Source organism: Staurois parvus, unplaced genomic scaffold (assembly GCF_062004578.1).
Source record: "Staurois parvus isolate SC_StPar_1 unplaced genomic scaffold, SC_StPar_1.0 ptg000792l, whole genome shotgun sequence".
Taxonomy (NCBI): domain Eukaryota; kingdom Metazoa; phylum Chordata; class Amphibia; order Anura; family Ranidae; genus Staurois; species Staurois parvus.
The window spans coordinates 152,357-173,134 of NW_028318588.1; the positions used below are offsets into that span (position 1 = coordinate 152,357).

At 46.3% G+C, this 20,778-nt stretch overlaps 2 protein-coding genes across 2 annotated transcripts; both read left to right on the plus strand.

Annotated features, from left to right (window-relative positions):
* The first annotated feature begins 1,586 nt into the window (after positions 1-1,586).
* Positions 1,587-3,257, plus strand: LOC149444290 (uncharacterized). Its single transcript, XM_089654710.1, has 3 exons — positions 1,587-1,994; positions 2,605-3,146; positions 3,254-3,257. Exons 1-3 carry the CDS (start codon positions 1,587-1,589, stop codon positions 3,255-3,257), a joined length of 954 nt encoding a protein of 317 aa, XP_089510836.1.
* A 1,522-nt stretch (positions 3,258-4,779) lies between these two features.
* LOC149444291 (uncharacterized) lies at positions 4,780-7,073 on the plus strand. Its single transcript, XM_089654705.1, has 2 exons — positions 4,780-6,446; positions 6,844-7,073. Exons 1-2 carry the CDS (start codon positions 4,780-4,782, stop codon positions 7,013-7,015), a joined length of 1,839 nt encoding a protein of 612 aa, XP_089510831.1. The 3' UTR covers positions 7,016-7,073.
* Positions 7,074-20,778: the final 13,705 nt, after the last annotated feature.

The window sequence follows — 20,778 nt, forward strand, 5'->3', positions numbered from 1 at the left end:
AGATCAGCTGCCCCCATCAGAGTACACTTATAGATCAGCTGCCCCCATCAGAGTACACCTACAGACCCCCACAATGTATTCCGGGCTCTGCTTGCCCATCTGCAGGCCTGGGACCAACATGCAGGTGCTGGCAGGTGGAGGAGAGGGAGGAGGGTGGATGTGTGTTCTGCTGTGACCTGAAAAGCGATGTGTATGACATCACTTACGGGTCATCCTGTGATTCTGCCTTGGAATACAATCAGTGGAGCCCAGAGGAGACATGTCTCATTAAAGAGAACCTGTCACCTAAAAATCATCACCTTGCCTCCCTATGTAATGAAAAAAAAGATTTCAAGTTAAAAAAAAAAAAAACAACTTTATAGCAAAAAAAGTTTTGAACCCTCCCCCAACATATATGCAGGTACGAATGTAAACCCAGGTGTCGGGGGGCATCTAAGTGTGAAAATGTTGATTGAAATATAAAGGTTACATATCGCCGCGCGGAGTGAGAGTGATAATTCTATCACCAGAACTGATAATCTGTAGCGGGCTTGTAAACCATCGCCTATAGAAAATATCGGCTACTGAAGATTGTTGTCATTTCACGGGAACATACAAATTTAGGGTTTGACATGTTGGGTATCTATTTACTCGGTGCAACCTCGTCTGTTATATTTTACCAAAAATGTGGGTAATATATTGCGTTTGCTTTCCCTAAAATCCATATTAGTATTTTTTTACTGAAAATCTTAGACCTTTGCGATAATATCGTGTGACATAAAAAATTGCAACTGCCACCATTTTATTCTCCAGGGTGTCTGCTTTCAGAAAATATATCATGTTTGGGGGGTTTTGTGTAATCTTCAGACCTGGAATGATTTTTTTAAACAATGTGTGCAAAACAAAATGCAAAAACAGCTCTGGCAGCGAAAGGGTTAATTCACAAACCTGACACACAGAGATAAGACGCCTTTTTATTCCCAGCAAAGTGTCGGTTATATTTGGCCAACTGACAAATCACCGGATCTATTTTTAGCGGAGGTCAGGGAGATGTGACAATTGAAGAAATGCAGCTAAAACCCAGTCCTGCCCCCCATCTCCAGTCCCCCTCCCCACACCACACACCTCTATGTACTGAAATGGAGGAAATCGTTCCCCAGCAGTCATACATTGGGAGAAACAACATGGCTGGGGGGGCGGGGGGTCAACCCTTTGTTGACATGTCATTTGCAATGCAGTGCTGCAGGGAAAAATTCAAATGACAAAACAAATCGCAGCAGTGCGGTCATGCAGCATGCAGGAATTTGACAAAACAATTCGCAGCAGTGCGGTCGAGCAGCATGCAGGAATTTGACAAAACAACTCGCAGCAGTGCGGTCGAGCAGCATCACCGTGACATCACAGTGGCAGAGATTTGAATTTCCTGGGTGTCATTTGAGCCTGACTCACACAGAGAACACACGTGTCTGATTTGCTCGGTGAATTCTCTCGTCTGAATTTGTGATCTGCTCAGCGAATACTCAGATTTCATCCTGATTTATAAGGAAAATACTCGTATTTTCCTTTTTTGTCACATTTTTCCATTTTTGTTGACAAAAATCTCCACAATGACCCTCCAAAGAGTCTTCATTGCTTTCTGCTTTCTGCAGCTGGCATTTGGTGTGGAATTTGCTCATGCCCGGCAATTGGACAACCGCCTGGAGGCTACAGCCGGATCTAAACTGGTGATCCCATGTGTGTTCACCACAGAGGATCTCTCTGGAGCCAGCAATGTTGGGATCGAGTGGGGAATGACTCCGGAAGGAGGCGGTCCCTACAGACCCATCCTGCGCCATACTGACATCAACCTGCAGAAGTTCCAAGGGAAAAGGTTCCATCTGCATCTGACCCGCTCAGTTGAAGAGGACTGCTCCTTGGTCATCAGCCCGGTCCTGCACAGAGACAGCGGAACCTACGAGGTCCGCCTCACCGTGGACAACGTCCACCATCATCCATTCAGGAAGGTCATTGTTCAAGTAAATGGTAAGTGTTACAGGTTCTGGTTTATTATTCATTATATGGGGGTCTTCTCCCGCTGTGGGGGGTCTACTGAAGACAAGGACAAGGCGCTTGACAATGTAAACAAACTCATATCTGCTATGGCGACTGCGTTTGTTTACGTTCTATTAATAAAGCAAGGGGCGGGCATAAAGGTATAAATAGAATAGTTCATCTTAGAGCCCAACTCCGGGAAAAGTAAGAGACTTCCTCGCTGCTTCCCACTGAGAGGGTTCACTGCTTGTTTGTGTCTAGGGGAAGACAAAAGCAGTTGTACATACCTGATCCTCCGCTCCCCTATGTTCCTATGGTAGATGGGTCCACCGCACAGGAAGTGAGGGGAAATCTATCCAATGGGGACACAGAGAGCAATGTTTTTCAACAACAGTTTGATCCCTTGTGAGGTTTTCATTGCTGTGCCCCCATTGGGGAGGTTTCTCACCACTTCCTGTTCTTGTGGTCCTGGACCCCAGTACAGGAAATAAGAGGAAATGTGCGCCTCTAACCCCACCCGGCTTCATCCAGAAATGGAAGACACCGGATTTGTTTTTGATTCGTGACCAACTGGACCAGAGACATGTGGAGTAGATCTATAGACATGAATGCACACAGCTTTGCTCAGCTCTAGTGTTCATTATTCGGACATTTAAACTAATTTCCTTTGTTTTTCTTTCATCAGATCCCACTTCGGAGGCGGCTGACACCGAGACCGTCAAGAAGCACCATGGAGACCTACCGACACCAAGCAAGACCCCTTCAGTCACTGACACTGATGAGGGCATTGGGATGTCTCCACCAACAACACAGACCAATTACTATGGATCAGGAATCTTATATGCAGGTAGCGAGACCCCTTCAGCCACTGACACCAAGGACTCAGGGATGTCTCCACCAACTACGGGCGAGACTACCGACTATGATTCTGGAATCCTACATACAGATAACGAGCCCCCTTTAGATAATGACGCCAATGGCTCTGGGATGTCTCCACCAACAATGGGTGAGACCACTGACTATGATTCTGGAATCTTATATACAGCTAGCGAGCCCCCTTCAGTCACTGACACCAATGGCTCCGGGATGTCTCCACCAACAGTGGATGGAACCAGTGACTATGATTCTGGAATCTTGTATACAGCTAGCGAGCCCCCTTCAGTCACTGACACCAATGGCTCTGGGATGTCTCCACCAACAATGGGTGAGACCAGTGACTATGATTCTGGAATCTTGTATACAGCTAGCGAGCCCCCTTCAGTCACTGACACCAATGGCTCTGGAATGTCTCCACCAACAATGGGTGAGACCAGTGACTATGATTCTGGAATCTTATATACAGCTAGCGAACCCTCTTCAGTCACTGACACCAATGGCTCTGGGATGTCTCCACCAACAATGGGTGAGACCAGTGACTATGATTCTGGAATCTTATATACAGCTAGCGAACCCTCTTCAGTCACTGACACCAATGGCTCTGGGATGTCTCCACCAACAACGGGTGAGACCAGTGACTACGATTCTGGAATCTTTTATACAGCTAGCGAGCCCCCTTCAGTCACTGACACCAATGGCTCTGGGATGTCTCCACCAACAATGGGTGAGACCAGTGACTATGATTCTGGAATCTTGTATACAGCTAGCGAGCCCCCTTCAGTCACTGACACCAATGGCTCCGGGATGTCTCCACCAACAATGGATGGAACCAGTGACTATGATTCTGGAATCTTGTATACAGCTAGCGAGCCCCCTTCAGTCACTGACACCAATGGCTCTGGGATGTCTCCACCAACAACGGGTGAGACCAGTGACTACGATTCTGGAATCTTTTATACAGCTAGCGAGCCCCCTTCAGTCACTGACACCAATGGCTCTGGGATGTCTCCACCAACAATGGGTGAGACCAGTGACTATGATTCTGGAATCTTGTATACAGCTAGCGAGCCCCCTTCAGTCACTGACACCAATGGCTCCGGGATGTCTCCACCAACAATGGATGGAACCAGTGACTATGATTCTGGAATCTTGTATACAGCTAGCGAGCCCCCTTCAGTCACTGACACCAATGGCTCTGGGATGTCTCCACCAACAATGGGTGAGACCAGTGACTATGATTCTGGAATCTTGTATACAGCTAGCGAGCCCCCTTCAGTCACTGACACCAATGGCTCTGGAATGTCTCCACCAACAATGGGTGAGACCAGTGACTATGATTCTGGAATCTTATATACAGCTAGCGAACCCTCTTCAGTCACTGACACCAATGGCTCTGGGATGTCTCCACCAACAATGGGTGAGACCAGTGACTATGATTCTGGAATCTTATATACAGCTAGCGAACCCTCTTCAGTCACTGACACCAATGGCTCTGGGATGTCTCCACCAACAATGGGTGAGACCAGTGACTATGATTCTGAAATCTTATATACAGCTAGCGAACCCTCTTCAGTCACTGACACCAATGGCTCTGGGATGTCTCCACCAACAATGGGTGAGACCAGTGACTATGATTCTGGAATCTTATATACAGCTAGCGAACCCTCTTCAGTCACTGACACCAATGGCTCTGGGATGTCTCCACCAACAACGGGTGAGATCAGTGACTACGATTCTGGAATCTTTTATACAGCTAGCGAGCCCCCTTCAGTCACTGACACCAATGGCTCTGGGATGTCTCCACCAACAATGGGTGAGACCAGTGACTATGATTCTGAAATTTTATATACAGCTAGCGAGCCCCCTTCAGTCACTGACACCAATGGCTCCGGGATGTCTCCACCAACAATGGATGGAACCAGTGACTATGATTCTGGAATCTTATATACAGTTAGCGAGCCCCCTTCAGTCACTGACACCAATGGCTCTGGGATGTCTCCACCAACAATGGGTGAGACCAGTGACTATGATTCTGGAATCTTTTATACAGCTAGCGAGCCCCCTTCAGTCACTGACACCAATGGCTCTGGGATGTCTCCACCAACAATGGATGAGACCAGTGACTATGATTCTGGAATCTTATATACAGATAGCGAGCCCCCTTCAGTCATCCACACCGAGGACTCCGGGATGTCTCCACCAACCATGGGTGAGACCACTGACTATGATTCGGGAACCCTATCTACCGATAGCGAGCCCCCTTCAGTCACTAACACTGAGGGCCAACAGATGTCTCCAACAATGACTGAGGCCAGTGGCCAAGGTCAAGGAAGCCTACATGAAGACAACGAGCCAACTTCAGTCCCTAACACCAAAGGCTTCGGGATGTCTCCGCCAACAACAGGTGGGGCCAGGGACTATGATTCGGGAACCTTGCACATAGATAGTGAGGCCCCTTCAGTCACTGACACAGAGAAGAGTTCTGAGATTTCTCCAACAACGATGGCTGAAACCAGCGACTACGATTCAGGAAGCCTGGATATATATAGCACTACCCCATCAGTCACTGACACCGAGGGCTCCATGATGTTTCCACCGACTGAGACCAGTGGCTACAATGCGGGAAGTCTAGATATAGACAGTGCACCCCCTTCAGTTACTGACACTGAGGGCTCCAGGATGTTACCACCAATGCCTGAGACCAATGACTATGACTCAGGAAGCCTAGATAAAGACAGCGTGATCCCTTCTCTCACGGAATCTGAGGGCTCTAGGATGTTACCACCAATGCCTGAGATCAGTGACCATGATTCGGGAAGGCTAGATAAAAATAGCACAACCCCTTCAGTCACTGACACCAAGGTCTCCAGGCTATCTCCACCAACAACAACTGAGACCAGTGACCATGATTCAGGAAGGCTAGATAAAAATAGCACAACCCCTTCAGGCACTGACACCAAGGTCTCCAGGATATCTACAACAACAACAACAACTAAGACCAGTGATCATGATTCAGGAAGGCTAGATAAAAATAGCACAACCCCTTCAGTCACTGACACCAAGGTCTCCAGGCTATCTCCACCAACAACAACTGAGACCAGTGACCATGATTCAGGAAGGCTAGATAAAAATAGCACAACCCCTTCAGTCACTGACACCAAGGTCTCCAGGCTATCTCCACCAACAACAACTGAGATCAGTGACCATGATTCGGGAAGGCTAGATAAAAATAGCACAACCCCTTCAGTAACTGACACCAAGGTCTCTGGGATATCTCCACCAACAACAACTGAGACCAGTGACCATGATTCGGGAAGACTACATAAAAATACTGAAACCCCTTCAGTCACTGACACCAAGGTCTCTGGGATGTCTCAACCAACAATAAACGAGACCAGTGATCATGAATCGGAAATCCAACACATCGACCCTGATGTGAAATTTATCGCATATATTCTCTTTCAAATGAAGATAAAGGGCCTCCTTCCAGTAGTAGGTGGGATAGTTGGAGTCATTGCTCTAGCACTGACCATCGCCAGCGCATTAGGATGCTACTATGGGTAAGTTATCGCATGTTCTTCATAGCTTTTCTCTATTTTCTACACATTTTCATGCTATCACCCACTGTCACTGAGCCCAAACCTCCTAATATTTACCTATTTCCTGCCTGTAGGTAGGTATGATCAGATGGGGGTGGGGTGTTTTCTGTGCTCATTGCCCGGGGTTTAGCAGCACAAGCCCCTCACTGGTCACAATGAGGATATCGCACCCCTAACATTTGTTCTATGGGAGAGGTGAATGAACTGAGGCCGCTGGTGACAGTAACAGACGGGTGATGGGCTGTGACTATTTGTCTTTTTATCAAACACCGATCTAGGTGGAGTCGGCTATTAATTGTGAGAATTTCTGACTGTTTATGGACACATTCTTATCACATATCTTTCTTTATCTCTACAGAATTAAATACTGCAAGGAAAGACCAAAACTGATGGCGAGGCTCAGGGAGATGGAAGAAGGCCTCGCAGACACAGACGAAGAATGCGCATCGGAGGAAGGACTAGAAGAGGAGGAAGAACCTTGGGAAGTCGTTGTGATAACACCCAACTCCATGTCCGTTATCTCCTCCTAAACACCGGAATGCTGTGAAGTAACCGCAGGCGGCTGCAGAGCGGTACATGCATGTCAATGGGCTGCGCTTGGCAACAGGTACTGCCCATCAAGAGGGATAGAGGGAATCATTTCTGCTGCAGCCGTGAAGTAAAGGATGGAGGTGGAGGCACGGATACAGCCTCTGCAGCAACACGGGGAGTGGTTGAAGGACAGATAAAAAGAAACTCAACCACATGGACAAGGCTAAATGCCTGGCCTCCTATGCCCCCGGATCACACCACTGCACTGCGGTGGGGGTGGGGGGGAGTGGGGGGGGTACTACTGGCGGTACGTCTAAGCCCAGTGCAGTCCGAGGCAATCCACTGCCTCGCTGTGTCTGGAAATTGAACTTTATGCGGGGCTGTGTGACATCTCAACAAAGTTTGTTGAAAACAAAAACAGTGTAATGTGTCCAGATTGGCACGTCATCATTGCACTGATCTCGGCCGGCAAACACCGCACACCAGACACTACGTTGTGACACCGCCGCTGGTGTCAGAAGTGCGGAGATCCAAAAAACCAAACATGCTTCTGCTGTCCCCCACCAGTCCTACACCAAGAACTGAGCAATCAAACACCAACCATCGCTCAGTTCTCAGGACTGCTGAGCAAAGTGTGTTGACTGCCAGTCACTGCTCTCTGCTCTGCTCTTCCAGCACTTATTGGAGGGCTAGGCTTTGCAAGGGGCGGGGCAGGGGGGCTGGCTCAGGATCCCCGCAGAGGCTGGACCTGCTCTGTGATGTCACCTGACGGTGGAATTTAATCCATTGTCTGCTGAATCTGAGTCACAGGAGTGCAGAACTAAGAGCGCGCCCGGGACCCGCAGGAGAAGTAGGACCAAAAGACCCGCAGGAGAAGTAGGACCAAAAGACCTGCAGGAGAAGTAGGACCAAAAGACCCGCAGGAGAAGTAGGACCAAAAGACCCGCAGGAGAAGTAGGAGCAAAAGACGATTCCCATCCTTCTCTCTTAACATACTCAAAACGTATGCCCACCACATCCCCTGCATCCTCTGCCACCCTCTCCCAACACTGCCCACCTCTACATCCCCCACCACCCTCTCCCAACACTGCCCACCTCTACATCCCCCACCACCCTATCCCAACACTGCCCACCTCTACATCCCCCACCACCCTCTCCCAACACTGCCCACCTCTGCATCCCCTGCCACCCTCTCCCAACACTGCCCACCTCTGCATCCCCCCCAACCCTCTCCCAACACTGTCCACCTCTGCATCCCTTGCCACCCTCTCCCAACACTGCCCACCTTTGCATCCCCCCCAACCCTCTCCCAACACTGCCCACCTCTGCATCCCTTGCCACCCTCTCCCAACACTGATCACCTCTGCATCCCCTGCCACCCTCTCCCAACACTGCCCACCTCTGCATCCCCTGCCACCCTCTCCCAACACTGCTCACCTCTGCATCCCCTGCCACCCTCTCCCAACACTGCTCACCTCTGCATCCCCTGCCACCCTCTCCCAACACTGCTCACCTCTGCATCCCCTGCCACCCTCTCCCAACACTGCCCACCTCTGCATCCCCTGCCACCCTCTCCCAATACTGCCCACCTCTGCATCCCCTGCCACCCTCTCCCAACACTGCTCACCTCTGCATCCCCTGCCACCCTCTCCCAACACTGCTCACCTCTGCATCCCCTGCCACCCTCTCCCAACACTGCTCACCTCTACATTCCCTGCCACCTTCTCCCAACATTGCTCACCTCTGCATCCCCTGCCACCCTCTCCCAACACTGCTCACCTCTACATTCCCTGCCACCCTCTCCCAACACTGCCCACCTCTACATTCCCTGCCACCCTTTCCAATGAGAGGTTGGCAGGAGATGGAGGTGAGCTGTGTTGGAAGAAGGGTGCAAGGGAAGTATAAGACTACATTCACACCTGAGTGTCTCATTTTGGAGTGTTTTTTCAGGCATTTTTATGTGCGTTTTTTGTACAGCGTTTTTGAGCTTTGATGTTTTTAAAATAGCTAATAGAGAAAAATATCATTTGTTTCATCCTAAATTGAAAAGCTTTTGAGCTTTTTTTAGCTTCATCATCAACTTTTATTGAATTAGTTTTTTGCTAGGGTGAGGTTAGGTGTTAGGATTAGTAGTTAAGGTTAAGGGTTAGGTGTTAGGATTAGTAGTTGAGGTTAAGGGTTAAGTGTTAGGATTAGTAGTTGAGGTTAAGGGTTAAGTGTTAGGATTAGTAGTTGAGGTTAAGAGTTAAGTGTTAGGATTAGTAGTTGAGGTTAAGGGTTAGGTGTTAGGATTAGTAGTTGAGGTTAAGGGTTAGGTGTTAGGATTAGTAGTTGAGGTTAAGGGTTAAGTGTTAGGATTAGTAGTTAAGGTTAAGGGTTAGGTGTTAGGATTAGTAGTTGAGGTTAAGGGTTAGGTGTTAGGATTAGTAGTTGAGGTTAAGGGTTAAGTGTTAGAATTAGTAGTTGAGGTTAAGGGTTAGGTGTTAGGATTAGTAGTTGAGGTTAAGGGTTAGGTGTTAGGATTAGTAGTTGAGGTTAAGGGTTAGGTGTTAGGATTAGAGTTTGGTGTTAAGTTTAGGGTTTGGTGTCAGGGTTAAAGTTAGGAGTTAGATGTTGGGGTTAGGGGTTCCCCCCTCTTTATATATTAGGGTTAGAGTGTTTTTATAAATATTTCTATTAATTTATTTTTAGGGTTGGCAGTTAAGGGTTAATTATTACAAATTATTTATTTATAATTATCTTTATTTATATATTTATTTTATTTAACAATTATGTATTCATTTATAGTTATTATTATTAAAAAAAAATTTCATTTGAGAATAAAAACGCTCAAGAATGCGCAAATCACAATTTACAATGCATTTCTATGAAGAAAAAAACGCTTGAAAAAACGCACCAATCTGCCCGAATCAAGCTACAAAAGTAACTCCAAAACGCTTTTGATCTTCAGGAGACTTGGAGTGGAGATGTGAACCGTCTCCATAGAGAATTGATTTTTGTTTTATCCTTCAGCATTTTGGAGCTTCACGCTACAAAATGCTCAGGTGTGAATGGGGCCCAAGTGAGCAGCATTACATTAGGGGGGTGTAGAGGTGAGCAGTGTTAGCAGAGTGCAGACGTAAGCAATGCTGGAAAAGGGTTGTAGGGGATGCAGAGTTCAGCAGCATTGGAAGAGGGTTGCAAGGACCACAAAGGTGTGCAAGGTTGGATAAGGGTGGCAAGGGATGTGGAGGTAAGTAGCTCTGGAAGAGGGTAGCAGGGGATGCAGGGGTGAGCAGCATTAGATGAGGGTTGCAAAGGATGCAGGGATGAGCAGTGCTAGAAGAGAGTAGCAGGGGATGCAGGGGTGAGCAGCATTAGATGAGGGTTGCAAAGGATGCAGGGATGAGTAGTGCTAGAAGAGGGTGGCAGGGGATGCAGGGGTGAGCAGCATTAGATGAGGGTTGCAAAGGATGCAGGGATGAGCAGTGCTAGAAGAGAGTAGCAGGGGATGCAGGGGTGAGCAGCATTAGATGAGGGTTGCAAAGGATGCAGGGATGAGTAGTGCTAGAAGAGGGTGGCAGGGGATGCAGGGGTGAGCAGCATTAGATGAGGGTTGCAAAGGATGCAGGGGTGAGCAGCATTAGATGAGGGTGGCAGGGGATGCAGGGGTGAGCAGTGCTAGAAGAGGGTGGCAGGGGATGTCATGGAAAGCAGTGTTGTAGGTAGATTACAGGAGATGCAATGCTGGAAGAGAGGTGGCAGGGGGTGCAGGGGTGAGAGGTGGAAGAAGGTTGCTTCTATAACTCCCATCTAGGTTAGAATTGCGGAAGTGGGGGCAGGTACCTGTCTGAAAAAGGAACCCGCCCCCAGAAAACAAATATTGTTACAGTGTGGTGGAGATAAGAGGAACTTTAAAGTGATTCTAAAGGCTTTTTAAGAAACAAATAACAAACATGTCTATACTTCCATGCTGTGTGATGGGTTTGCACAGAGCAGCCCGGATCCTCCTCTTCTCGGGGCCCCCGAACACTCTCCTGTCCTCTCCCTCAGTGCACATCGCTGGATCTAGAGGGGGGTCTAGGTGACAATTAGGGGGGAGGGGCTGATGCTGCACACAGGATGGGATGCATAGAATGAATGAAGGTAAACAACCTGGAGCCTTTAGAACCACCATAACGTTTAAGTGAAGTTCTGCTGTAAAGGCAAAGTTCGCTGCACTTTCACACGGGTCCCGCAGCCTCCTGGATCATGTGACGTGTCCCAGGAGGCTGAGGGCGGGCGGGTGGTGGGCCAAGCTTCCGTAATTCTTAGGTAGGTGAGAGTGAGAATTGTGGGAGTGGGAGTGGATACCTGTCAGAAAAAGGTACCCCCTACAACAAACAAACAAAGAATGTTGTTACAGGGGGGGGTTGGGGGTGCGGGGGGAGGGAGGATGGGCGGAGCTTTCACTTTTCCGTTCCTCTATAAGGAGGAATGGGTGGCCTCCACAGATACCGGCCCTTAAAGTGGTTCTAAAGAGTTTTTTTACCTTAATGCGTTCCCTGAATTAAGGTAAAAGATATTTTTACACTTACCTGAGTCGTGTATCAATCCAGCGCGGGGGGCGGGGTCAAGCCACGCTATGTGTTTCTATGGACACAGACAGCCCGCTTTTAAGGGAAGTTCCGCTTTAAAGGCTAAGTTCATCTTTAATTAGAATATAACAAATGCACATATTTTGCAGGTGAAATGTGCGTTTAATATTTTTTAACCTCTTGCCACCCCCCACATAAAAACTGAGGGCGTAATATCCCTATAAAAAGAAGGTTTATGGCTACGCAGGGCTTTTATTTCTCATAGGATAGGTGCAGGAACTCCCCTCCTTTTAAATTGCCCCTTGTCTCCTCCCCCTACCCCCCCTCCCAAGCACGGTACCTTGGTTCCACCCCCTACCCACCTCCCAATACCCCCCCTTTTAGAAAATACAGAACCAAGTATCATTTTATGGCGCTAAGTCATTTGTATGTAATGTGTTAATGACAACACAACAATAGAACCCCCAGCAACAACTGACAACCCACAACAAAAAACCACTCCAGCAACAATAGACCCCAGAAACAACAACAGAGCCCCCAGTAGCCAGCATTGATAGGCCCTCCAGCAGCCAGCAACAATAGACTCCTCCCTCACCAGGAGATCTCTCTCACCAATAACTAACCCCCCCAGCAACAATAGACTCCTCCCTCAACAGGAGATCTCTCTCACCAATAACTGACCCCCCCAGCAACAATAGACTCCTCCCTCAACAGGAGATCTTTCTCACCAATAACTGACCCCCCCAGCAACAATAGACCCCCATGCAAAAATAGATTCCAACTAGTGACAATAGATCCCACAGCAGCCAGCAATGATAGATCCTCCAGCAGCCAGCATTGATAGGCCCTCCAGCAGCCAGCATTGATAGGCCCTCCAGCAGCCAGCATTGATAGGCCCTCCAGCAGCCAGCATTGATAGACCCTCCAGCAGCCAGCATTGATAGGCCCTCCAGAACACCCCAGTACCTCTTGCCATTATATACATTCAGAGCTGGAGGTGCCGGAACTGCGTTCCAATTTAAAAAAAAAAAGCCCTGTGGCTACATGAACGATGCTTTGCATGGGAGACAGATCTAGATCCTCTACAAGAGGTTACAGCTGTGCTGGGTGAAGACGAGATTTTGCTGCTTCATCATGAGATCTTCTATAGTTAGGAGTGTGCCCAGACCATCAATCAGGAGGTTGTAGCTTCCTGTGGTCAGTCCATGACCAAAGGGTAAGGGGGATGTAGCTCAGTGGAAGAGCACACGCATTGTATGTGTGAGGCACCGGGTTCAATTCCCGGCATCTCCAAGCCCAAGAAACTGAATGGTCCCTTGTTAGCTCTTGCATGACAAAAGAGAAGTCTTCCGGTATAAAGTAAGCAAATAAAACATTGATTGAACAAACCTTTAAAGTTCCAACACAGCCATAGAGCTCCATTGTTGCCATGTGAGAGACCATAATACTTAAAGCCAGCGCCATCTTATCCCCTAGGCAAACTAATGCACTGAAGCCCTTCCCAGCATGCATCAGGTGTCCCCATCACAGAGCCCATATACTGAACATCAGGGGTCCCCATACATCAGACTCCTATCACATTGTCCCCATACATCAGGTTCCCGATCATGGTGTCCCCATACATCAGACTCCCTATCACAGTGCCCCCATACATCAGGGTCCCCCTCCATCAGGTTTCCTCATTCATCAAGTTCCCTCATTTCAGTGTCCCCATACATCAGGTGTTCCACCCCCCACCTTTTCCTGACCCTCCACCCTGGGCAGTGCCCAGATGTGCCCATTCAGTAAGATGGCCCTGACTAAAGCTGAGAGTTTAGGACAACTGATCTACACGGTGCAAGGATCGGAGGTCCCGCTCTGAGCCAGAGGAATCCCTTAAAGGGTGTGATCCATTGAGACCCGGAATAAAAAAGTAAAGATGGGAGAGATGACCAGCAATGGGAGGAATTATGAGGGGGTTCATTTTCATTGCCATGATCAACAATGTGGGGAATTTGGGGGGTACATTTCACTGCCACTGACTATCAATGAAGGGGGGGGGAGTTTAAATTTCATTGCCTCCATGTCCACGCACATATATGAACATAAACATGTAAATTGCACTACACGTGATACATATCGTCACTCATATCGGAGAGATCACAGTAATTCCAGGCCCATTATTCACGGTTCTCTCTAAATTAAAGCGGAACTTCACTGCCTCTGACAACACAAACCAAAAACAATGTTTAATTCATTTGTAATTTTCAAAGAAAACTCCCTCATCCATCCATCCATCCATCCATCCATGTATCCATGCTTCGTTTTGCTGAGAAATCATGTTGAACACCCCCCATATAAATCAGGTACCCCCATCAGAGTATACTTATAGATCAGGTACCCCCATCAGAGTACACTTATAGATCAGTAACCCCCATCAGAGTATACTTATAGATCAGGTACCCCCATCAGAGTACACTTATAGACCAGTAACCCCCATCAGAGTATACTTATAGACCAGTAACCCCCATCAGAGTACACTTATAGATCAGGTACCCCCATCAGAGTATACTTATAGATCAGGTACCCCCATCAGAGTATACTTATAGATCAGGTACCCCCATCAGAGTATACTTATAGATCAGTAACCCCCATCAGAGTATACTGATAGATCAGGTACCCCCATCAGAGTACACTTATAGATCAGTAACCCCATCAGAGTATACTTATAGATCAGTAACCCCCATCAGAGTATACTTATAGATCAGGTACCCCCATCAGAGTACACTTATAGATCAGTAACCCCATCAGAGTATACTTATAGATCAGTAACCCCCATCAGAGTATACTTATAGATCAGGTACCCCCATCAGAGTACACTTATAGATCAGTAACCCCATCAGAGTATACTTATAGATCAGTAACCCCCATCAGAGTATACTTATAGATCAGGTACCCCCATCAGAGTACACTTATAGATCAGGTACCCCCATCAGAGTACACTTATAGATCAGGTACCCCCATCAGAGTACACTTATAGATCAGGTACCCCCATCAGAGTATACTTATAGATCAGTAACCCCCATCAGAGTATACTTATAGATCAGTAACCCCATCAGAGTACACTTATAGATCAGCTGCCCCCATCAGTGTATACTTATAGATCAGGTACCCCATCAGAGTACACTTATAGATCAGGTGCCCCCATCAGAGTATACTTATAGATCAGGTACCCCCATCAGAGTACACTTATAGATCAGGTGCCCCATCAGAGTACACTTATAGATCAGGTGCCCCCATCAGAGTACACTTATAGATCAGCTGCCCCCATCAGAGTATACTTATAGATCAGTAACCCCATCAGAGTATACTTATAGATCAGTAACCCCCATCAGAGTATACTTATAGATCAGGTACCCCATCAGAGTACACTTATAGATCAGGTGCCCCCATCAGAGTACACTTATAGATCAGCTGCCCCCATCAGAGTATACTTATAGATCAGTAACCCCATCAGAGTATACTTATAGATCAGTAACCCCCATCAGAGTACACTTATAGATCAGGTGCCCCCATCAGAGTACACTTATAGATCAGGTACCCCCATCACAGTATACTTATAGATCAGGTACCCCCATCAGAGTATACTTATAGATCAGTAACCCCCATCAGAGTATACTTATAGATCAGGTACCCCCATCAGAGTATACTTATAGATCAGTAACCCCCATCAGAGTATACTTATAGATCAGGTACCCCCATCAGAGTATACTTATAGATCAGGTGCCCCCATCAGAGTATACTTATAGATCAGTAACCCCCATCAGAGTATACTTATAGATCAGGTACCCCCATCAGAGTATACTTATAGATCAGGTACCCCCATCAGAGTATACTTATAGATCAGGTGCCCCCATCAGAGTACACTTATAGATCAGGCACCCCCATCAGAGTATACTTATAGATCAGGTACCCCCATCAGAGTATACTTATAGATCAGGTACCCCCATCAGAGTATACTTATAGATCAGGTACCCCCATCAGAGTATACTTATAGATCAGGTGCCCCCATCAGAGTACACTTATAGATCAGGTACCCCCATCAGAGTATACTTATAGATCAGGTGCCCCATCAGAGTATACTTATAGATCAGGTACCCCCATCAGAGTATACTTATAGATCAGGTGTCCCCATCAGAGTACACTTATAGATCAGTAACCCCCATCAGAGTATACTTATAGATCAGGTACCCCCATCAGAGTATACTTATAGATCAGGTACCCCCATCAGAGAATACTTATAGATCAGTAACCCCCATCAGAGTATACTTATAGATCAGTAACCCCCATCAGAGTATACTTATAGATCAGGTACCCCCATCAGAGTATACTTATAGATCAGGTACCCCCATCAGAGTATACTTATAGATCAGTAACCCCCATCAGAGTATACTTATAGATCAGTACCCCCATCAGAGTATACTTATAGATCAGGTACCCCCATCAGAGTATACTTATAGATCAGTAACCCCCATCAGAGTATACTTATAGATCAGGTACCCCCATCAGAGTATACTTATAGATCAGGTACCCCCATCAGAGTACACTTACAGATCAGGTACCCCCATCAGAGTACACTTATAGATCAGTAACCCCCATCAGAGTATACTTATAGATCAGGTACCCCCATCAGAGTATACTTATAGATCAGGTACCCCCATCAGAGTATACTTATAGATCAGGTACCCCCATCAGAGTATACTTATAGATCAGGTACCCCCATCAGAGTACACTTATAGATCAGGTACCCCCATCAGAGTACACTTATAGATCAGTAACCCCCATCAGAGTATACTTATAGATCAGGTACCCCCATCAGAGTATACTTATAGATCAGGTACCCCCATCAGAGTACACTTATAGATCAGGTACCCCCATCAGAGTATACTTATAGATCAGGTACCCCCATCAGAGTACACTTATAGATCAGTAACCCCCATCAGAGTACACTTATAGATCAGGTACCCCCATCAGAGTACACTTATAGATCAGGTACCCCCATCAGAGTATACTTATAGATCAGGTACCCCATCAGAGTACACTTATAGATCAGTAACCCCCATCAGAGTATACAGTTGTGGCCAAAATTATTCAACCCCCAATGCTGTAAAGGGGTTTAGGGACTATAGTGTACATTTGGAATTGTATTCAGAATCAAATCCTACAAGGACGTTGTAACTACCCAAATGCAACTAAAATGACATCAATTGTTTATGTAATACAGTAGTAAATGGTTCTTATGTGGTTTCTTCATTGCCACAATTATTCAACCCCTTAAAGACTACCACTCTGAAGAACAGAGGTTCATACAGGTGCTTTCCATCAGGTATTGAAAACACCTGTGGATGTCACCGAGCAGCAATCAAGCATAATAAGCACCAATTAGGCAGCTTTAAAATGACTGTGATACTCAGCTCCTTCTAGACATTTACTGGTGTGGTTACAAACATGGTGAAGGCAAGAGAATGGTCCAGGAAGACAAGAGAAGAGGTGATTTCTCTTCACAGGAAGGGCAATGGCTATAAGAAGATTGCAAAGATGTTAAACATACCAAGAGACACCTTAGGAAGCATCATTCGCAAATTCAAGGCAAAGGGCACTGTTGAAACGCTACCTGGTCGTGGCAGAAAGAAGATGCTGACTTCGACTGCTGTGCGCTACCTGAAGCGTAGAGTGGAGAGAAGTCCCCGTGTGACTGCTGAGGAACTGAGAAAAGATTTGTCAGATGTGGGTACAGAAGTTTCAGCCCAGACAATAAGACGCACACTGCGTAATGAAGGCCTCCGTGCCAGAACTCCCAGGCGTACCCCCTTGCTGTCTCCAAAGAATAAGAAGAGTCGACTGCAGTATGCCAAAAGCCATGTGGACAAACCACAAAAGTTGTGGGATAGTGTTCTGTGGACTGATGAAACAAAATTAGAACTGTTTGGGCCCATGGATCAACGCTATGTTTGGAGGAGGAAGAACAAGGCCTATGATGAAAAGAACACCTTGCCTACTGTGAAGCATGGTGGAGGGTCAATCATGCTTTGGGGCTGTTTTGCTTCTGCAGGTACAGGGAAGCTTCAGCGTGTGCAAGGTACCATGAATTCTCTTCAGTACCAGGAGATATTGGATGGAAACGTGATGCAGTCCGTCACACACCTGAGGCTTGGGAGACGTTGGACCTTTCAACAGGACAATGATCCCAAGCATACCTCCAAGTCCACTAGAGCATGGTTGCAGAGGAAAGGCTGGAACATTTTGGAGTGGCCATCGCAGTCACCAGACTTAAATCCGATTGAGAACCTCTGGTGGGACTTAAAGAAAGCAGTTGCAGTGCGCAAGCCTAAGAATGTGACTGAACTGGAGGCCTTTGCCCATGAAGAATGGGCGAAGATACCCGTAGATCGCTGCAAGACACTTGTGTCAAGCTATGCTTCACGTTTAAAAGCTGTTATAACTGTAAAAGGATGCTGTACTAAGTACTAAGATTGAATGTCACTTGGGGGTTGAATAAAACTGATAATGCTGTGAGCACAGAAAAGACATTTGTGGTTATTTCATTATAACTGTTATGTTATATTTGTCTGACCTACAAGTGCCTCTTTAATGTAAATGTAAGCAAGATGACTGAATGATCAAAAGCAATGTCAAACTGGCCAAAACACTCAATTTCAGTGGGGGTTGAATAATTTTGGCCACAACTGTACTTATAGATCAGTAACCCCATCAGAGTATACTTATAGATCAGGTACCCCCATCAGAGTATACTTATAGATCAGGTACCCCCATCAGAGTACACTTATAGATCAGGTACCCCCATCAGAGTACACTTATAGATCAGGTACCCCCATCAGAGTATACTTATAGATCAGGTACCCCCATCAGAGTACACTTATAGATCAGTAACCCCCATCAGAGTATACTTATAGATCAGTAACCCCATCAGAGTATACTTATAGATCAGGTACCCCCATCAGAGTACACTTATAGATCAGGTACCCCCATCAGAGTATACTTATAGATCAGGTACCCCCATCAGAGTACACTTATAGATCAGGTACCCCCATCAGAGTATACTTATAGATCAGGTACCCCCATCAGAGTACACTTATAGATCAGTAACCCCCATCAGAGTATACTTATAGATCAGTAACCCCATCAGAGTATACTTATAGATCAGGTACCCCCATCAGAGTATACTTATAGATCAGGTACCCCATCAGAGTACACTTATAGATCAGGTACCCCCATCAGAGTACACTTATAGATCAGGTACCCCCATCAGAGTATACTTATTGATCAGGTACCCCCATCAGAGTACACTTATAGATCAGGTACCCCCATCAGAGTATACTTATAGATCAGGTACCCCCATCAGAGTACACTTATAGATAAGCTACACCCATCAGAGTACACTAATAGATCAGTAACCCCCATCAGAGTATACTTATAGATCAGGTACCCCCATCAGAGTATACTTATAGATCAGGTACCCCCATCAGAGTACACTTATAGATCAGGTACCCCCATCAGAGTACACTTATAGATAAGCTACCCCCATCAGAGTATACTTATAGATCAGGTACCCCCATCAGAGTATACTTATAGATCAGGTACCCCCATCAGAGTATACTTATAGATCAGCTTCCCCCATCAGAGTATACTTATAGATCTCCAGCCCCCATCAGAGTACACTTATAGATCAGCTGCCCCCATTAGAGTACACTTATAGATCAGCTGCCCCCATCAGAGTACACCTACAGACCCCCACAATGTATTCCGGGCTCTGCTTGCCCATCTGCAGGCCTGGGACCAACATGGCAGGTGCTGGCAGGTGGAGGAGAGGGAGGAGGGTGGATGTGTGTTCTGCTGTGACCTGAAAAGCGATGTGTATGACATCACTTACGGGTCATCCTGTGATTCTGCCTTGGAATACAATCAGTGGAGCCCAGAGGAGACATGTCTCATTAAAGAGAACCTGTCACCTAAAAATCATCACCTTGCCTCCCTATGTAATGAAAAAAATGATTTCAAGTTAAAAAAAACAAAAAACAACTTTATAGCAAAAAAAGTTTTGAACCCTCCCCCAACATATATGCAGGTACGAATGTAAACCCAGGTGTCGGGGGGCATCTAAGTGTGAAAATGTTGATTGAAATATACAGGTTACATATCGCCGCGCGGAGTGAGAGTGATAATTCTATCACCAGAACTGATAATCTGTAGCGGGCTTGTAAACCATCGCCTATAGAAAATATCGGGTACTGAAGATTGTTGTCATTTCACGGGAACACACAAATTTAGGGTTTGACATGTTGGGTATCTATTTACTCGGTGCAACCTCATCTGTTATATTTTACCAAAAATGTGGGTAATATATTGCGTTTGCTTTCCCTAAAATCCATATTAGTATTTTTTTACTAAAAATCTTAGACCTTTGCGATAATATTGTGTGACATAAAAAATTGCAACTACCACCATTTTATTCTCCAGGGTGTCTGATTTCAGAAAATATATCATGTTTGGGGGGTTTTGTGTAATCTTCAGACCTGGAATGATTTTTTTAAACAATATGCGCAAAACAAAATGCAAAAACAGCTCTGGCAGCGAAAGGGTTAATTCACAAACCTGACACCCCGAGATAAGACGCCTTTTTATTCCCAGCAAAGTGTCGGTTACATTTGGCCAACTGACAAATCACCGGATCTATTTTTAGCGGAGGTCAGGGAGATGTGACAATTGAAGAAATGCAGCTAAAACCCAGTCCTGCCCCCCATCTCCAGTCCCCCCCCACACACCACACACCTCTATGTACTGAAATGGAGGAAATCGTTCCCTAGCAGTCATACATTGGTAGAAACAACATGGGGGGGTCAACCCTTTGTTGACGTCATTTGCAATGCAGTGCTGCAGGGAAGAATTCAAATGACAAAACAAATCGCAGCAGTGCGGTCGAGCAGCATCACCGTGACATCACAGTGGCAGAGATTTGAATTTCCTGGGTGTCATTTGAGCCTGACTCACACAGAGAACACACGTGTCTGATTTGCTCGGTGAATTCTCTCGTCTGAATTTGTGATCTGCTCAGCGAATACTCAGATTTCATCCTGATTTATAAGGAAAATACTCGTATTTTCCTTTTTTGTCACATTTTTCCATTTTTGATGACAAAAATCTCCACA

Coding starts and splice junctions, on each gene's coding strand:
- LOC149444290 (XM_089654710.1), top strand. CDS start 1,587: ATGACCCTCCAAAGAGTCTTCATTGCTTTCTGCTTTCTGCAGCTGGCA. Junction 1,995..2,604: donor TCAGGAAGGTCATTGTTCAA/GTAAATGGTAAG, acceptor CATGTGGAGTAG/ATCTATAGACATGAATGCAC.
- LOC149444291 (XM_089654705.1), top strand. CDS start 4,780: ATGTCTCCACCAACAATGGATGGAACCAGTGACTATGATTCTGGAATC. Junction 6,447..6,843: donor GCATTAGGATGCTACTATGG/GTAAGTTATCGC, acceptor TTATCTCTACAG/AATTAAATACTGCAAGGAAA.